The 17,573-nt window shown below is 41.3% G+C and overlaps 1 protein-coding gene across 2 annotated transcripts in view; it reads left to right on the forward strand.

Moving 5' to 3' along the window:
• The window catches only part of ZNRF2 (zinc and ring finger 2), an 87,785-nt gene extending 70,616 nt beyond the window's left edge, over nt 1–17,169 (forward strand). The window contains exons 3-5 of one of the 2 annotated variants that reach the window (XM_045005619.1): nt 9,445–9,550; nt 10,000–10,077; nt 11,260–17,169. In XM_045005619.1, coding sequence (XP_044861554.1) covers nt 9,445–9,550; nt 10,000–10,057 — 164 coding nt within the window. In that variant the 3' untranslated portion in view covers nt 10,058–10,077; nt 11,260–17,169. Of the gene's footprint in view, nt 1–9,444; nt 9,551–9,999; nt 10,082–11,259 lie in introns of both variants that reach the window. The other variant, XM_045005620.1, reaches the window with a different exon arrangement.
• Nucleotides 17,170–17,573: the final 404 nt, after the last annotated feature.

Raw genomic sequence — 17,573 nt, forward strand, 5'->3', positions numbered from 1 at the left:
TCGCCTCCGTCCACTTCAATCGTGGCTCACCTCGGTGTGCCACCCGGGCAGAGACAGCATAGTCATGGTCGCCTCGATCCCCCCGAGCGTCCTAGGCTCCCCCGACTGGGGGTCGACGCCCTCCCTGGTGTGTGCAGGGATGCTGTTCCATCCACCTCACCCCTCGGTGTCCCTCATGACGGACGCCCCATCTCTCGGCTGGGGGGGCTCACCTGGGTCAGTTTCGCACTCAAGGCCTTCAGTCGGCTCAAGAGCTGGCCTTGCACATCGATGTCCGGGAGCTGAGAGCAGTCTGCCTTGTGTACCAGGCGTTTCGGCAGCTCCTGCAAGGCCGTTGTGTCTCGGTGTTCACAGACAACGCAACGGCCATGTTTTACATAAACAAGCACGGAGGAGCACGGTCCTCCCCTCTTTGCAGGGAGCTATCCACCTCCGGGACTTCGGCACAGCCCAATCGATAGACCTGGTAACATCCTTTCTCCCAGGGGTCCGGATCACTCTGGAGGATCGCCACAGCAGATCCCTCCTGTCTCTCAAGTGGTCGATTCCTCCGGACGTTATCCATTCCGTTTTCCGGAAGTGGGGCTTTCCCCGCATAGTCCTCTTCACTCTCGCGAGAACAGAAAGAGAGAGAGAAGTTCTGCTCATTCCAAGGCCTCTCCCCGGGCTCGATCTTGGAGGCTTTTCTGATGCCATGGACGAGCCGTCTGCTGTACGCTTTTCCACCGTTCCCGCTGGTTCACAGGGTCCTGCTAAAACTCCGCAGGGACAGAGCGCACCTGATCATGATCGCTCCAGCGTGACCCAGGCAGCACTGGTACACCATGTTGCTAGACCTGTCGGTAGCCAACCCGATTCCCCTGCCTCTTTGCCCAGACCTCATAACGCAGGATCTCAGCAGACTTCACCACCCAGACCTGCAATCCCTGCACCTCACAGCATGGTTGCTGCGTGGCTAAACCGATCCGAGTTACGTTGTTCTGCCTCGGTTCTACAGGATTCTCCTGCATGGTAGGAAACCTTCCACTCCGTTAACGTATCTGGCCAAGTGGAAGCGTTTCTCCTGCAGATACGAAATGCACAATGTTTCTCTCACCGAGGTTCCGATCCATTCCATCTTGGACTACCTCTGGTCTCTCAAACAGCAGCACCTGGCGCAGTCATCATTAAGGGTACACTTGGCAGCCATCTCTACCTTCCACCCAGGGGAGAGTGGCCGCACCGTATTCTCACACCCTGTGGTTTCTAGATTCCTCAAGGGCTTGGAGTGTTTATACCCCCAAGTTCGCCGCCCCGTCAAAACCTGGGTCTTCAACCTGGTTCTAACCAGTCTTATGACTGCCCCATTCGAGCCACTGACAACATGCTCGCTGATATACCTGTCCTGAAAGACAGTTTTTCCTTGTAGCCTTTGCATCGGCCAGACGAGTCTCCGAGCTTCAGGCTCTCACGGTGGACCCACGGTATACTGTGTTTCTTAAGGGCACGGTGCAGTTGTGACCACGTCCGGCCTTCCTCCCCAAGGTGCTGTCGACCTTTCATATCAACCAGGATATCTTCCTTCCGGTCTTCTTTCCGAAGCTACACTCATCGCGAGGGGAGCTCATTTGCCCTCCCTAGATGTCCGTAGGGCGCTCGCATTCTATCTCGAGCGGACAAAGCCCTTTCATAACGCCCCAGCTCTTCGTCGTACTGGCAGACCGGACGAAGGGCCTACCTGTCTCCTCCCAGAGGATTTCATCGTGGGTGACGTCGTGCATCCGCACCGCCTCTGACTTGGCCCATGTTCCATCGAGCCACCTTACTGCACATTCCACCAGGGCTCAGGCTGCTTCTACTGCCTTCCTGGCTCACTTACCCTTCCAGGGGATATGTCGTGCAACTACCTGGTCCTCGGTCGACACCTTTGCCTCATTGGTTCAACAGTCCAGAGATGATGCAGCCTTTGGCTCAGCAGTTTTGCATTCTGCAACATCTCACTCCGACCCCACTGCCTACGTAAGGCTTGGGAATCACCTAACTGGAATGCATATGAGCAATCACTCAAAGAAGAAAAGACGGTTACTCACCGTTGTAACTGTTGTTCTTCGAGATGTGTTGCTCATATCCGTTCCAGACCCGCCCTCCTTCCCCACTGTCAGAGTAGCCGGCAAGAAGGAACTGAGGAGCGGATGGGTCGGCAGGGGTATATATTTGGCGCTATAGCTGCGCCACTCCAGGGGGCGCCCAGCCGACCCACCGAGTGTTGCTAGGGTAAAAATCTTCCGACGAATGTGCACGCGGCGCGCTCACACCTAACTGGAATGGATATGAGCAACACATCTCGAAGAACAACAGTTGCAACGGTGAGTAACCGTCTTTTTTTCAGGTAAAATGCTTGATATTTCTCTATCAAGTTATGGTGCCTGTCTTCTACACAGCTGTAAAAGATAGTTAGTTTGTTTTGGATGCTTGGTCTGAATGGTGACTGTTCCCATATGAAGTAAAGCATGGAATTTCCTTGGATGCCTTTTTATAAAAAACAATATTTTCTCTTGAAAATATAGATGATTATTTTTTGCTGTTTGCTTTAATCATATTGCCTTGACTGACATTTAGAGTAGAGGTATTTATTTAGAGATGGTAATTCGTATTTAATTTTGCATCTTTGGCTGCATGAAAGTTAAGTATAAGACTTTGACTTAAATGGTCTTTGCAGAATTGCACTTTTTGTTGAAATCTTATTCAAAGTAGTGGGCACAATTTATAAGTAGATTTTTAAATCCTGGTCTCTGCTAATGTGACGTATGTAATTACCACAGAACAATATCATTGGTATACAAAATCTCTGCTGTTTCAAATTATTTAAAAGGGCTAATCCAATTTAGAATTAGATCAAGATGTCTAGAGCTATCAGCCTTTAGTTGATCCCACTCTGAATAATTAATTATAAAATATTTAACTTATTTGTGCTTTTGCTTTATTCATAATACTGATATTTTTACTGAAAATTGTCAGTGTTGTACAAAAGAGAGGAACTTAATTATTTCTCAGGATTGATTTCTGGGTACATTTTTCATGTGTGAAGTTTGTATTCTCCAAAACAACTTTTAAATAAAATGTTGACAGTCTGCAAATGCAGAATTAAGTGTTCACAAATAACGTTCTCTCCCTTTTCCTCTCAGTATGCATGTAGATTAGCTTCTATGCTATTTCAAATAATTTTTCAAATTTTTCCACCTTTGTTCTATATGTAGTATTGGTAAAGTTATATGTTTATTTGTGAGAATGAGGTTGCAGAACTGAGTATGGTAACCAGTGTTTGTGTAGTATACATTAGTTACGGTGGATATCTGCTTATATGTTGGTGTTGGAACAACATTGAGAGGGAAAATAGGTATAGTGTTTGTACTCCACATAGAAAATTGTGATGTGTTAGTGATGGTTTTGGGGCACAATACTTAGATGGTGGGATATAAAAATATCTCTACTATAATGGGAATAGATAGAGGAGAGGGAGGGACAGGTATTTGATAGGCATTTGGTAAATGTCAAACTGTTGTAGTAGGTTCGTTACGGAATGATGAATTTTGTATCTTGGTAGGTGGCTCCAAGTGCAGCTTGTTAGAGTATGGGCTGAAATAGTAAGGACAGGTGATGTATATTATGTGGTGCATTATGGAAATGTCTGAAAAGGCACAATGTGAATATGTTTTGGTACCAGTGGTTGGCTGTTAAAGGATGCAGAAAGGGGGGAAAGTTAAGGTTTTACAAGCAACCTTAACTCTGAATTTCTAGATTTACTAATGTAGCATATTAATATAGAATTCCTTGTGGTTTCAATAAATGCAATAGTTTATAGGGGATTTTAGCCGAAGCAATTGATATCCAGGCTTGAAAATTCCACTTGCCTGTGATCAGCGTCCAGATTAAGAGCCAGTAACTTTTGCAGAATGTAAGTTTTCATTTAAAAAAAAATGCTTCCCAGTCTCCTAGTTTTGAAGAAAACGTTACAAATGTGAACTTAAATGTAACTATTTTAGCCCTGCCTTCCTAAGACTGGAGACAGGCAACATTGTTGGCAAGCTAAGAGCAGCAGCAGAAGCAGTCTGCGTTGGAGTGACAACTGACTGGTCTTCTCATTTTTTGCTACTGATACTTAGAGAATCCTATGAACAGCAAATAATCAGATCTTTGTTTTGTTGCTGCGTGGGCAAGGTTCAGTAAAGATGCATCATGATCTTCTGTAGGAAAAGGAGAGGAGAAAATAGTGAAGCTGGGAATGGGGGAAAATAACAAACCAGAAGATGTAATAACATAGACTGATGAATATATTTATTAAATACTAATTTAATGAATTTTCACCAGTATGTTGATTTGGCAATACTTATTTGTGGTGGTCAACCAATTTGAGAGTTGGTCAAATACTATTCAGTGAATAAATAGATTATTTTGAAAAATTTCAATTGTATTTCTAGAACAATAGAATAATGTTCTTCTGTACTATTTGGTCAGCCTTGGTAGCAAATTACACTTGATTTGATTAAATAACTTGAGTGTCAATGTTCTAATTAAAAGCACAATACACAGCTGATTTGTTTGTTTGAATTTGGGTAGGTGTGGCCTTCGGAGGGGCAATCAGGTATTTTTTCACCTTTGTGAGTAAGCTTTAGTCCTTGGGCTAGTTGGTGGTGTATAAATATTTCAATCTCTGCTTGTAACTATTTTAATTTAGTATATATAATTGTGTACATATAATTAATATAATTATATCTGGGGAGTTTTTAAAGACTTTTTTTCAAAAAAGTTGTGGTTGTTTTTTCAAATTGATAAAGTGTGTGAAAACTTGCTGAGATGGTTGTACCTTCATCCAGTACTATATATTTTAGTCTAAGTATGGGTATGGTGTGTAAACTGTACTCCATGAATCCCAAGATAAGATTTTAGAAAAATCTACCATATACCTACTAGTTGAACTACTAATCCTGTTAGCCAGAGGTAGATAAATATAAGGATGGAGACTTGGGCAAATCATGGTAAGAAACAGCAAACCGTGCTTGAGTGCTCCATCTTTTATATCAGACTCTCTGGCTAGTAGAAGTCTCTCTAACACAGGGGTGGGCAAACTTTTTGGCCCAAGGGCCACATTGGGGTTGTGAAACAGTATGAAGGGCTGGGTAGGAAGGCTGTGCCACCCCAAACTGCCTGGCCACTGCCCCCGGACTGCCCGCCTCAGGACCTCCGACCCATCCAATCCCCCCCTGCTCCTTGTCCCCTGACCACCGCCCCCGGGACCCCACCCCCTATCCACCCCACCATCCCCTGTCCCCTGACTGACTCCTCTTGGGATGCCCTGCCACTAACCACCCTCCTGCCCCCCCCCCCCGTGCACTCCCTCCCCGCCTGCCTCTTTCGGAATGTGGCCCTGCGAACATGGGCGGAAGACTCAGGAGGAGCAGGGGCAGCTGCGTAGCCGGAGAGAAGTGGCGGTTTCCCCTTTAAAGCGCAGCTTCTCTCTGGCCAGCTGCGCGGCTGCCTGGTGCTCCGCCTCGGGCCGTGCTCCTGCCATCCACACCACCTGCCTGCTCTCCTGCCCCCACAGTGCAGTCCCTCCCCCCCACGGGTGGTGCGCTGGTGCTGAGCTGACAGAGTGCCTGGCCTTGGGGGCCCCGTGCCAGAGCACCCTGTGTTTACATGTAAATCTGCCCCTGAGCCACACTGCCCGGCCTGAGCCAGCCACGCTGCCAGCACAGTGAGCTGAGGCTGTGGGGGAGAGGGGACAGCAGGAATCATTTGATCATTTCACTGCCAGGGAAACATGAGAAATGTAACTAGCTGCTGCACACTACAGTGGATTAGCAAAATATTCTTTAGCCACGTTTCCATGACAAATGCATTTAAAAATCAGTGTTAAATGGACCTTAAACTGACTTCCATCTGGAGTGATCTAGGGCTGGTACCCTGGATGGTTGGGTATAATGGGGATGGTTGGGAATTCTGACTAGATCAAGGCATGAGGTTTTTTTCCCATTCTTTATGGTTTACCCAGTTCTGCTAATTTGACTACATTTCATCTCTTTTATATACGTTAAATATGAAGTCTCTTGGGTCCCCTGACTACAGTCAGTTTCACTGTCGTCATTCTGTAGATGTTATCAGATATGAGCGCAATTTATGTTGGCTTGGAATCTATTAATGTGTTGTGCCAAGTTGTGCATTTATAATTGGATATTTTCAGTTAGACATCTTAAAGATTTAGGCAGGTGAGTGTTTTCCTTGTGCACATGAGTGGGTGGGAGGGAATGCAAGAAGTTTGACTTGCTCACAATATATTTGGAAGGGTGAGCATACAAACACTGGAAACTTCATAACCTCTTACAAAGTCTAATAGTATCTTTTGGTACCAGGTAGAGAGAGAACATTTTGTAGAAACAGATGTCTGCCTTTGTATTACCCCAGAGTATTGCAAAGATACAGAAAACAGGTCTCAGGACTATGGAATACAAGTTTGTGCAGTATACAATAACCCTGGCGTATAATGTAAAGAATAGTGCGTACAGCAATTCATATAAATGTTTTATGTCTTATGAGCTTTAACCATATTAAATGATTTTTTTAAAAATTGGCAGGGGCTTGGCTTTGTCTCTTGTAAGAATGTCTTCAGTTATGTAAATGTTTGTTTTTAAAGTACTTTATACAAAAGCCTGCAGGACTCCTGTAGTCAGTTTTGTGACTGACTAAAGTGACACTATGCTTGAGTGTACCGGGGAGAAGAACCCAGTGCATAGTTCTGTGTGCCAGTTTCAACTCTGAATGTAGTGAAACCTCTGATTAGAGTGAAGTTGTTCTGTGACAAATTTTCTCATTGAGTGTGTGTGGTATATATGCATGTGCGTTATTTTTAACAGCATTTGTTTGTGGCCATAATGAGGAAGTAGAAAATAGATATGTTCAGAGGACCAAGAGAACCATGTTGCGACAGTATCCGTAAAGAGAGGAGTTGAAGGGGGAGGGAAGCAGTGAGATGAGTAAACCCTTGGAGAAAGCTTCAAATCTTGCTGTGAAACAGACAAATGTAATTGTCTTTGTCCTTTTTTGTGTGTGTGTATTTTGTTGCCTTCTTCCAGATATTGAAACATCTGTTAATTCAAGAGGTCAAGTGAAAAATGTGTACCCCTAGCACCCTCTTCTGGGCAAATTCTCAATGTCTTTGATGGAAGTTTCAGCAGTAAATGTGAGATTCTGCAAGATAATATGGCACTGTTTCCATCTTTTTATCACTTGAGAATGGTAAATGCCCTTAATGTTCATGTAAAGTTCCACTTCTCTGTTAAAGAGCAACAGAAACCATCTGGGAATGCGCCCCCCCCCTTTTTTTTTGGTAGACTGCCTACAAACAGTGCAAATATATGCTGCATTTTTCCTTTTCTTCATTACTAGAGTATGTTGTTTCTTAAGAATTAGTTGGTCTACTCATGCTCCTCAGCCATCTTGGATTCCCTCTGGTTCTGGGGTGGGGGTGGGGGGTGCAAGAACTTTCCCTCAGGTGCCATAGAAACTTTGAAAGCTTTGTTCACAATTTTAAAGGAAACATGCACATTTTTTTTAATCCACTGATTTTGGAGTGATGTGCGGAATACCATAAATCAGAGGTTCCCATTTTTACTAAGCCCTCCTTCTCCATGGGAGTCACATAACAGGCCCTTCCCCACCCATCCAGGGACCAGGGTAGAAAGTGACTTACTAAGAGAAGCAGGTGGCTTATGCCAGGGGTGCTAGCGGTATGCTAGCTGGCTCCATCCCTGGAGGAGTTTGTGGCAGAATGGTGCAGACTACGACTCCTCATCTCTTCCTCCTCCCCTTCCCCTCTCTTTCCCCTCTCCCCCCAGCACAGAGTATCTTGTTTCTGCAGGCTCTGAAGGGTTTAAAATACACACTGCTCTGGCTGAACGAATTGTTGGGCTGGGGCAAGCATGCAGAGTCTGAATCCCCAGCTGTTGGGGCGGAGTAGGGAGAGCAGCAGGCTACTGCTGGGGAAGGGCTGCCCCCTGTACCCTCTCCCTGCTGTTGCCTGGTCCTGCATGCCCAGTGATATCCTTGTGCCTCGCACTTTGAAAACCAGTACCCTAAAGAGTTAGTCAAAAGGGGCATTCAGCACACACACTACTCTTTTTAGGAGTGCATCATTCAGCTCTGCCATGGATTGCAGCTCTTTTGCTGTGGCACCCTGAATGTGCCTTTTGGTTATGGTCCTTGCACTGTGTAAATCCACGTTAGGCTATGTCTACAGTACAATGGACCTAAATTCGGGTAGTCAGGCTTCTTGATTTGTGTTGTACCGATGCTGAATTCTGCATCATGCACTGCTGCTAAGAAAAGTATCCAGAAAATACAGCTTTTACTATATCACTCTAATATTTTTCATGAAAACTTCCATTTTAAAAATGGCTTCTGTGCATTTCTGGCAGCTGCTTAATCTTCCCATTAACTACAGGACATAGTATTGATTCCAGAAAATCAGGGGACCTTGCAGAATTTAGGGTCTGTGAGGCCATACACCAGTTTGCAGTGATGGAGAACTTTGGTTCCTCTTGAAGGGCTGGATGATAGGAATGGGAGGGAAGCAAGTGGGGAGGGGAAACAGGCTGATAGTTGAGAGGCAACAGCAGAACCAGGTGCTCACAGGAGAGCTGGTGGGGAAGGGGTCAGGCATACAGTGAAGGAATGAGTGGAAGGAAGTGAGAGGAGGGACTGGATACTTAGAGAGAGAATGCCAATGGGGTCTCTATCTAGTTAATTACTCTGGGGGGGAGGATGTAGAAGGTGTCAGTCTGCAACGTTCTTTTCAGAGAAGCCACTTGTCCAGGCTCAGCCTTAGCCTCTAGCTCAAGTGTGTATTTAAAGCAGAATATGTGCACTTGGGCAGGAGGAGGAGGAGGAGGCGGCAATGAGGAAAAACCCCTTTCCCCATAAAATGAACTGGAGCCATTAAGGTCCTGAGAATCCAACTTCAGTGTTTGTTACTGGTACTGAGTTACAGCTTCTATGCTGTATAGCGTGCAGATGCTCTGAACTCAGAACTAGGGTGATGGTGGTGGTGGGTTCTTTGTCTCTGTCAATTTTAAGAGCAACTGACCCTTAACTATAGCAGCACTGCCATAAAACCAATTTTATTTGCAAACTTCAGTATGGTGGCGTGTTTGTTATTTAGTCCTACAGTACTTCCCTTTGTTGTACAACTGTGTTTAGTCAGAGACTAGATCACAGCCGTAGTTTAATTTGATCTCTTAAGACTCCTGATAACAGACCTCTTACATCCTCAGACATTATAAACATGCTTAATTTCACATCTTGTACTGAAAGGGAACCTTTAAAATTTTTTGTTGTATAATTGTGTTAATGCTATGAAAGTTTTGCCGTAAGTGTTGAGTTTTTTAACCATTTAAGACTGCCCTGTTTCTACAGAGGATGTGCTGAGTAAAGATGCTGGGGAGTGTGCAATATGCCTGGAAGAGCTGCAGCAAGGGGATACTATAGCACGACTGCCTTGTCTATGCATCTATCATAAAGGGCAAGTATTCTTCATGCTATATTATTCCCAGATAAAATGCCATATGCCAACATTGGTTGGGTAATTTTTATAAGGGATTTTTAAAGGAACAATTAACATTTTAAGAAATGAAAAGTACAAAAAGTAATTTGTAAATTTGTTAAAACTTCTGAAATAAACAGTTACAACAACGTACACCTTGAGTTCTCTAATGTTTAATGCATGGTATGCTTTATTGGGATTTTGGGATGTTAAAAATGATTAGTGAATGTTGAAAAATACTGTGCCATGCATTCTAATTGAAGTATCTTAGGTTTTAAAACACATTTTCTCTCTCTCTCCCTCCCCCACTCTCAAATGTTTCTAGTCACTTTATTTTAACTACGATAAAATTATTTAGTACACACAATAATTGTTGGTAATTGTAATCAATATACTTACCTTCCATTTATTCTCTTATGTTCCAACAGCTGCATAGATGAGTGGTTTGAAGTAAATAGATCTTGTCCTGAACACCCTTCAGATTGAGATGACAAGATTCCTCTTTTGTAGGTAACTTCTTTTTAAATATTTAATTGATCTTGTCAGTAATAAGACTTATATAAATAAGTACATAAATATTCACTCAGATCTAAATTTGACCTAAAATAATCGATAAATTCATTGTAGTTCCAGTATATTTACTATCTGTTTAAATTATTAGAATTCATAAATGGTTTCTACACCCTCACATCCGGTAGTCTGGAATGGTAAATTGCAGTTTAATTACTGCAAAGTGACAAGCAGCAGTGCCATTGAAATTTTAATTAGCCTTTTAAGATTATTTTGTTGTGTAACCTAAGCCTACTTAATATACCAAATCCCCAGAATTTTTGATAGTTTAAGTGAATGACCATTTCTTTCTGGACTGAAATCTACTTTTTCATTTGGGATGTTACACAGTTTTCAGTGAGATCCTGCTTTTTACACAGATTTGATCATTCATTGTTTTTTCTTCCATGCATGTAAAATGTTACAGCCCAGCCCACCCCACCCCCATTCACACAGATACAAAGCTTTTCTGCTTTAGTATTGTGCATTAATGGTTTAGATTGGAAACCAGTTAGTCAAAGGACTAAAGGGGCATTTTTATTCTTTCAGGTAACTCGCTTACACTAAACTACCAGCTCCAACCATTACAAAACACATTAGGGTTTATATTAAACACTATGGCAATTAGGGAATATGAACTCTTTGCCTCAAACACTGTAGTGGTTTTTTGAAGCACTGTTTCAGTGTTCTGTTTTTTTTTTTTTTTACTTCACAAGTATGTGTTGTAGCTCACACTGCAGTCATATTAGCAAGGGTTATGCACTGTCACACTTGCCAAAGAACACATTACTGCAGGGACAACGGTTTTTCCCATAGCGCAAGACTAGGACTAATTTTTCACTTGGACATGTACATAGAGCATCACGTGTTATCCCTGGTGTATTGACCCACAGGAGAAGCACAAGATGCTGTTTGCGATGAGGTTTATCTTTGAAAATACTTAAGGATGTTTCACTCAGGATTCTAAATCAAATGTGTTTAAATTGTAGAAGATAGGAGTGATACACTAGGAAATATGAAGTAGGGAAAAGTAGATTTTCCTTCGATTTTTTTGTTTGAGCAAGTAATGCCTTACTGTGTATAATTTACTGAACTAGCTGGGAAAGTAATATTTGTCATCTTTATTGGTTTTCTCACAGCTTCTTACATGGATCAGAAAATGCAGGAGATTTGAGATTCTGTCTTTGAACACAAATTTGAGAACATACTTGGCTTCAGACTTGTGTTCCCGTGTGTCTGGAAAAGGCAAAGATAGACAAACGTGTGGAACAAAACTGCCGAGTCCAATTGCTTGCCAGTAGAGTCAGCATACCAAACATGCATATAAAGGACACGCAGGGATTTTGAAAATGCTGCACATCCTGTAACAATCTTCTCGCCACAGATGTTATTGATGATTTGTATTTGAAAGGCCAAAGTTACTAATTTCAGTCTAACTTTTAAGTTCTCTGCAGAAACAGGTTATGGTTGTCTCTCTTCTTACCCCAAATGGAAATTGATGCATTCTAAATCAACACTATCTGAAACATTTTCATGAGGATCACCATATTTTTGAGTGGAAGCATTTTAATCTTCTCTTAGGCTGAAGAAGAGTAAATGGCAAGCAGTCTAGCCGTGTGACCTTATTCACTGAATTCACACCCTGTCCTCAGTACATTCTTCACCTTCTTCAAGAACAGGAAATGAAAACTACTTCTGCATAGGAAAACTGTATTTCAAAGTTTTTTTTAACTAAACCTTTGTCAGAATGCTGTCCAAAGAATAAAACCAAGGCAGCTGACTAATTTATATTGATCAAGCTATAGAATTGTTGAAATCTGGATGCTGTATTGCTATTTAAGTGTACTAAAATTTCTGTTTTACAGCTTGTCGTTAAAAAATGCAGCAAAGCATAATCTTGCAGCTATGCAATTTTTTTTAATGGGAGAATTTACCAATTTTAAGTGCTGCCAGTTAAGGTAATTTGTTTAACGGGTATTTTTTTTAAATGTTTCAGGTAATTATTTTATTGTACTACTTTCATCTCCAGGCTGCCTCTTTAGGTTTAGGGGAATAACTGTGAAAATGGTCACAGTGAAGTTTCCTAGGCATTAGAGAAATGATATTACACGGGGGTGGGATTTACATTAACTTTTGAAACACTTTTATACGTAAATTTTTTTAATTGGAATTTTCTTGATAGCAAAGCCATAGTAATTTGCACCTAACATCACTTATCTGTTTATGTGGACATTAGCGTTTGACAGTATTTTTAACATGCACCTGCATTTATCCATAGGGGGAAGCAACAAACAAACTGTGGATAAATATTAGTTCCCATAAAACATCACAATTAAAAAAAAAATGGAACAGATATCACAGCTTAGAAGGAAAACATTATTTTATTTCAAGAACGGATATGTAGCAGCTTCTGAATTTTCACATTACAGGGATAGATTATGACTATTAGTGACTGCAATTTTTAGTCAAGTTTCAATAGCAAAAATAAATTGCACAACACCTTTTTCTTAATTGTCTAAGTATTGTCATGTGTGCTTAATTTGGCTGGCATTGTATTCTTAAGTCTATATTTTTCTCCTCTGTTGCTGCTCTTTCATATTAAAAAGGGCAAGTACAGGAGCACCTGCTGCCACCCAGAAGAATTAGTGCATTGCTATACAGGGCTTTGGAGCTGTGCTCCGGCTCCACTCCAGCTCCAGGCAAAAACCTGCAGCTCCACTGCTCCGGAGCTGCTCCAGCTCCGGGCTCCGCTCCAAAACCCTGTTGCTATAAGAATCCCCCATTTTGCTTGTCAAATGACTTTAGTCTAGAGAACCTTTTTCCTTAAACTTTATGCTGTGAAATGCCTTTTGTTATGCTGCAAATCTGACACGATCAAAACTGGTTAATGCTGACAACTGACAGTACAGTTTCCATGGGGCTTTTTTTCCTTGCATAATCACTCTCAATTGAATCTGTTGTTATAGGTCCCAGTCATACTCTTTGATTTCAGTGGGAGCAGGATCAGACTCTGGCATGTTTTAAACTGTGTAGTTACATCAAACAAGCTCTCCTGACCAATGGTTGACAGTAGTTTACAGTATAGGTTCTGTTGCAGGGAATTGTTTTGCTGCCTTGTATTAAGAAGAAAAAATTGCAGCAGCTGTAATATTTTTACTAGGGATGTTGTTGCCTAAAAGCTTACTTTCCTGGTATTTTGAATCACTTATCTTCTGAAAGTAATTTTTTTGCATTTATGCCATACAATATCAATGCACAATACACTTTAGTGCTCATCATTCTCCATCCACAACAAACTTCGGGCTCAACAGCTGGAGCAGAAATTCCTATGTAATTTACAATGAAAGTTTGGGGTATTTTGGTGTCCTGTGCTTCAAGGTTGTAGGTAGTCTTTGGTTTAGGGATTAAGTAGATCAGTATTTAAACATGAATCTGTTTACAATTTGCATGATTTCAGTAGTTCACTCTTTCAATTCATCTGCTGATTTTCCAAAACCTGAATCTTCTAGGTTTAAATGCATAAGTAAATAGTTGAAAGAACAAAATCCCCAGCATTTATCATCACTGTCAGAAGTTTAAGGCCAGTGTCCATGCTGTAGTTGAAACATGCCAGCAGCTGTCACTTTTATATATGGTGGTTGCTTGTAGGTTTGCCCCCCTGGCCATTGGAGAGAGTGGATTTTTTTGGACTATTTGGGGTTGTTAGGATGACTTCAGTCCTGGGCCCTAATCCTAGATTCCTGGTTCATCCAAAACTCCTTCTGAGGTCAATGGAAGTTTTGACTGAGCCAAAGAAAGAAGGGTTAGATCCTTAATGTGGACAAAGCTTGGAACGATATGGAAAGATTAAACAAAAGCTTGTATTCAGAATTCCTTGTGGAAGTTCATGTATGTAAGCTTTCATCTCAAACTATTATGAAAAAAAATTGTGTACACAAAACTACATAATTAAGCCTACCCTCATTTTAAAAAAATATCACCTCACCAAGATCTTGGACCACTGTGCTTCAATAGGGGGAAACGTGTTCCCTCCTTGAGTAGAGGAAGACCACACTTGCACACATTAGAAGCCAATGGGTTATGATAAAATTTAGATGTGCCACATTTTCTGCCTGTAAATATATAGATTGCCAATTTATATTGTTTCAGTTTTTCTTTCATCTGACCTATATCTTGCCCAAGTACGTAAGAGTGAACTAATTCCCATACTCAGGTTTGCCATATACATGCTGCTTACTGAAAAGAGAAGAGTAGACATAAGCTATGTGAGGTTTTTCAAAACCTCATTATATAGCAAATGTCTCAAGTAAAAGTTTTGTTTAAAGGTGATCGGGAGTGGTTATGATTTGGGTTTTATATGATCATCCTTTATGGTATCAAGAGAGCCATGCTGCTAATAGTTATAGGGCTGTGATTATCCTGTCTTTTGTATCTTTAATGCATCGGTTATCACTTCTGTTTTAAATAATGAGCTAGTTTTCCCTGTGCATGTACTCTAGACATTGATTTGAGTGGAATGTAAAAGGAAAGATGGTGAAGCCCATTGCAAATTTGAAGTAGGCTATTTTATTTTGGGGGAAAACGAGTTTAAATAGATTAAACTAGAGCATCTCCCAATTCTACTGTGCAAGGGGAAGTGTACTGCAGTATTTCTAAATGGGGCATTTGAAGGTAACCCACAATGGTGGGAGTGAATTCTTTGTGATCTTTTTTTGCTTTTTTTTATGATGTAAAGGGTGTTTTATGATTTAAAAAAAAACAACCAAAACAAACTCCCCTGAAAGGTTACAAGTATCTCATTTTGAGTTCCATTTTTGCTAAAGGACTGGAGAGCTAGTAAGATTATGACCTCAGAAAAGACTAAAACCTGAGCAATTGTGGGAAAAGGAATTTTGAGTCAGAACTTTTGCAACTGTGTTTTGGTTATATCATCCAACTTCTCCTGACAAAAACTTGGGAGAAAAGCTTTCTTGTTGGAAGATTGAGCACTCTCTTGTTCTTTTATTTGAGGGCTTAAGATGTTCCCTCTTCAATCTTCCAGGAAAAAAAGGAAGTTAAAACTTAATAATCTTGATATCTCTAAAGAAACAGGGACAAACAATATTTTTTTTAAATGCAGTTGCTTTCAGTTCCTTTCCAAGTTTGTGAAATCTGAGCTGCTTTATCACATGGAATAGAATGATTCCACTTAGATTCAGTATAGCTGTTTGTATTTGCTAATTCTGTGGTAGAGAGGGAGTTTCCTGACAGAATACAGAAGTGCTAACATGAAGATTCCCAATTTATCTGTGCCAATGGGTTATCTTAGCTCTGATTTGACCAGTGCAAAATTTTGCTGTTCATGCTTCTCTCCCTCAAACTTGATATATAAGCTTCAAAGCTTTTTCTTTCTCCTCTTACCCTAACATGCTATACGATTTTTAGGAATTTATTCTACCCTCCGTCTTTGGACAAAGCTCCCATTGATGTTGATTAGAAATACATTACCCGATCTCATTGGAAGAGGGACGTTTGTCAGAACTCTAGTGTCAACCACTTCTCAATTGCTTTTGTCAGCGGGTGCAGCTTGTACCAGTTAAGCTCTTACCATCTGAAATGGTTTTGAGCAGGAGATTCTGAACAAAACAGTGGCCATGTTTTCTTTATGAAATATAGAATTTGCACTGTGCTGTATTGCACACGTTGAACAGAGAAGTGCATTGCACGCTTCTAAAATCAGCTTTGTCATGACACATTCAAGATGTTTTTCCCTGTTGGAATGGAGAACCCTGACTGTGCTTTAGTTGTGCATTTGTCTGTTTTGTGGTTGTGCTTCTGAAATTGAAACTGAGGTTTTGAAATTCTTGTTCCAGAAATTTCTCAGGCCACTGTATAGTGTTCTATAGACTACAGGCTATCTTACTTTCCTAATGGGTATGTCAGAGTCACCGATTGGATAAATTGTAAACTAACTTAATGAGATTTGTTCCGATAAATAACTATAGCATATTTGCGTTTTCAGGTGGTTGGACTTGATTGGCTAGTATGCCTTTTCTGGCTCTGGCATCGATGATCCTTTCCTTAACGAGTTGCCAGTGTACAGTAGCTAGTGTGCCTGCTGCCTACCCGTTTGCTACTTGCTCATCTCCTTGTGTCAGCTTCTAATTAACATGTTTGTATGAGACTTTTGCCCTGGGGTCTGCTTTGACAAAGGTTTTCAATGATGAGATTGAGTTGACTCTGGCAGAGTTTCAAATGCAAGTAAATCCGCCCGCCCACCAGTAAATAGGCGGTTGCTGAATCCTGTTCTTGTTTTCCTCAGAAGCTCTCCTTTTATTTTACTTTTTTTTAAACCCCTACTTTGTTATATTGGAAAGTACTTGAATGGTAAATATAGGTGGTCACAAGCTCCCAAGGGTTATGATAATTAATGGGAACATCCGGGTATGGCCTTGTGTATAAGGGGTTCTGTTAAAATACATGTCAAAATAAAGCTGATCATTGTATGGCGGATAGCACTCTTCTGACTGACTTTGCCAAACTGCTGCACTTGAGGAGTGCATCAGTTATTGATGGGATGTTTTAATGACTGTCTTAATTTAAAAAATTCAACCTATTTTAACAAGTGGTGATTCAGCCTGGAACCTTTCCACTTGCCTGAGAAACTCACCTACTCTCTTCTTACCATTAAGCAGCAATCTCATGGTAGAAGGTGAAGTGTAGCCACTGGTTCATGTACCTGTTTCCACAAAATTAAGTGTCCACACAGTGCTAGATGGAACTCTGTAGTAGTTTATGAATGCTACAATTATTTGTAATGATAATGGACAAGAAGTCTTCCTTCATTGCCCTGAGCATAAGTAAGAATATAATTTGCAATGTAAAACATGTTTGTAAATTTTGTAATTGAGCAGTATGATTGGAAGATGACTTGTGTTAAGGTACATTTTTTTGATGGTCTGTCAGTACGTAATCATGAATTAAATATTTTTTTATTGATTTAGGTTATGTTTAACATTCCATTCGTGTAAAATATGTACAAATATATGTAATAAATCTTTTGAAGCACAGTTTCTGTCACGATTCCAGGTGACTTTAGTATTGATAGAAAGAACAATGCTGTAGATTGGACAGAGTTGTTGTCTCCATGTTCTATTACATACTATGGAACCCCCACAAATACAGGAGAAACAGTCGTCCTCGAGGCGACTGTAGCCCTAGACGTAGGAATTCAGACATATCCTGCAAGCTTCTGGCTCCCGATATGGCCCCTTTGGATCCTGCACTACAAAGAGGATGTAAAGCCGGCTTAACTTGCCAGCTGAAGGTTCCTCTAGCAGCTTAGCGCTGAGGTAGCTGACACTATGCTGCTTCCAGTGTCGTGTGTGGAGCCGGAGAAAGGACATGACTGGAGTGTTGTACCTTCTGGTAATCTCTGGATGGCATAACTGTCTTTTTGGGATCAGTACAAATT

This window comes from Mauremys mutica, chromosome 2 (assembly GCF_020497125.1).
Source record: "Mauremys mutica isolate MM-2020 ecotype Southern chromosome 2, ASM2049712v1, whole genome shotgun sequence".
Lineage (NCBI taxonomy): Eukaryota > Metazoa > Chordata > Testudines > Geoemydidae > Mauremys > Mauremys mutica.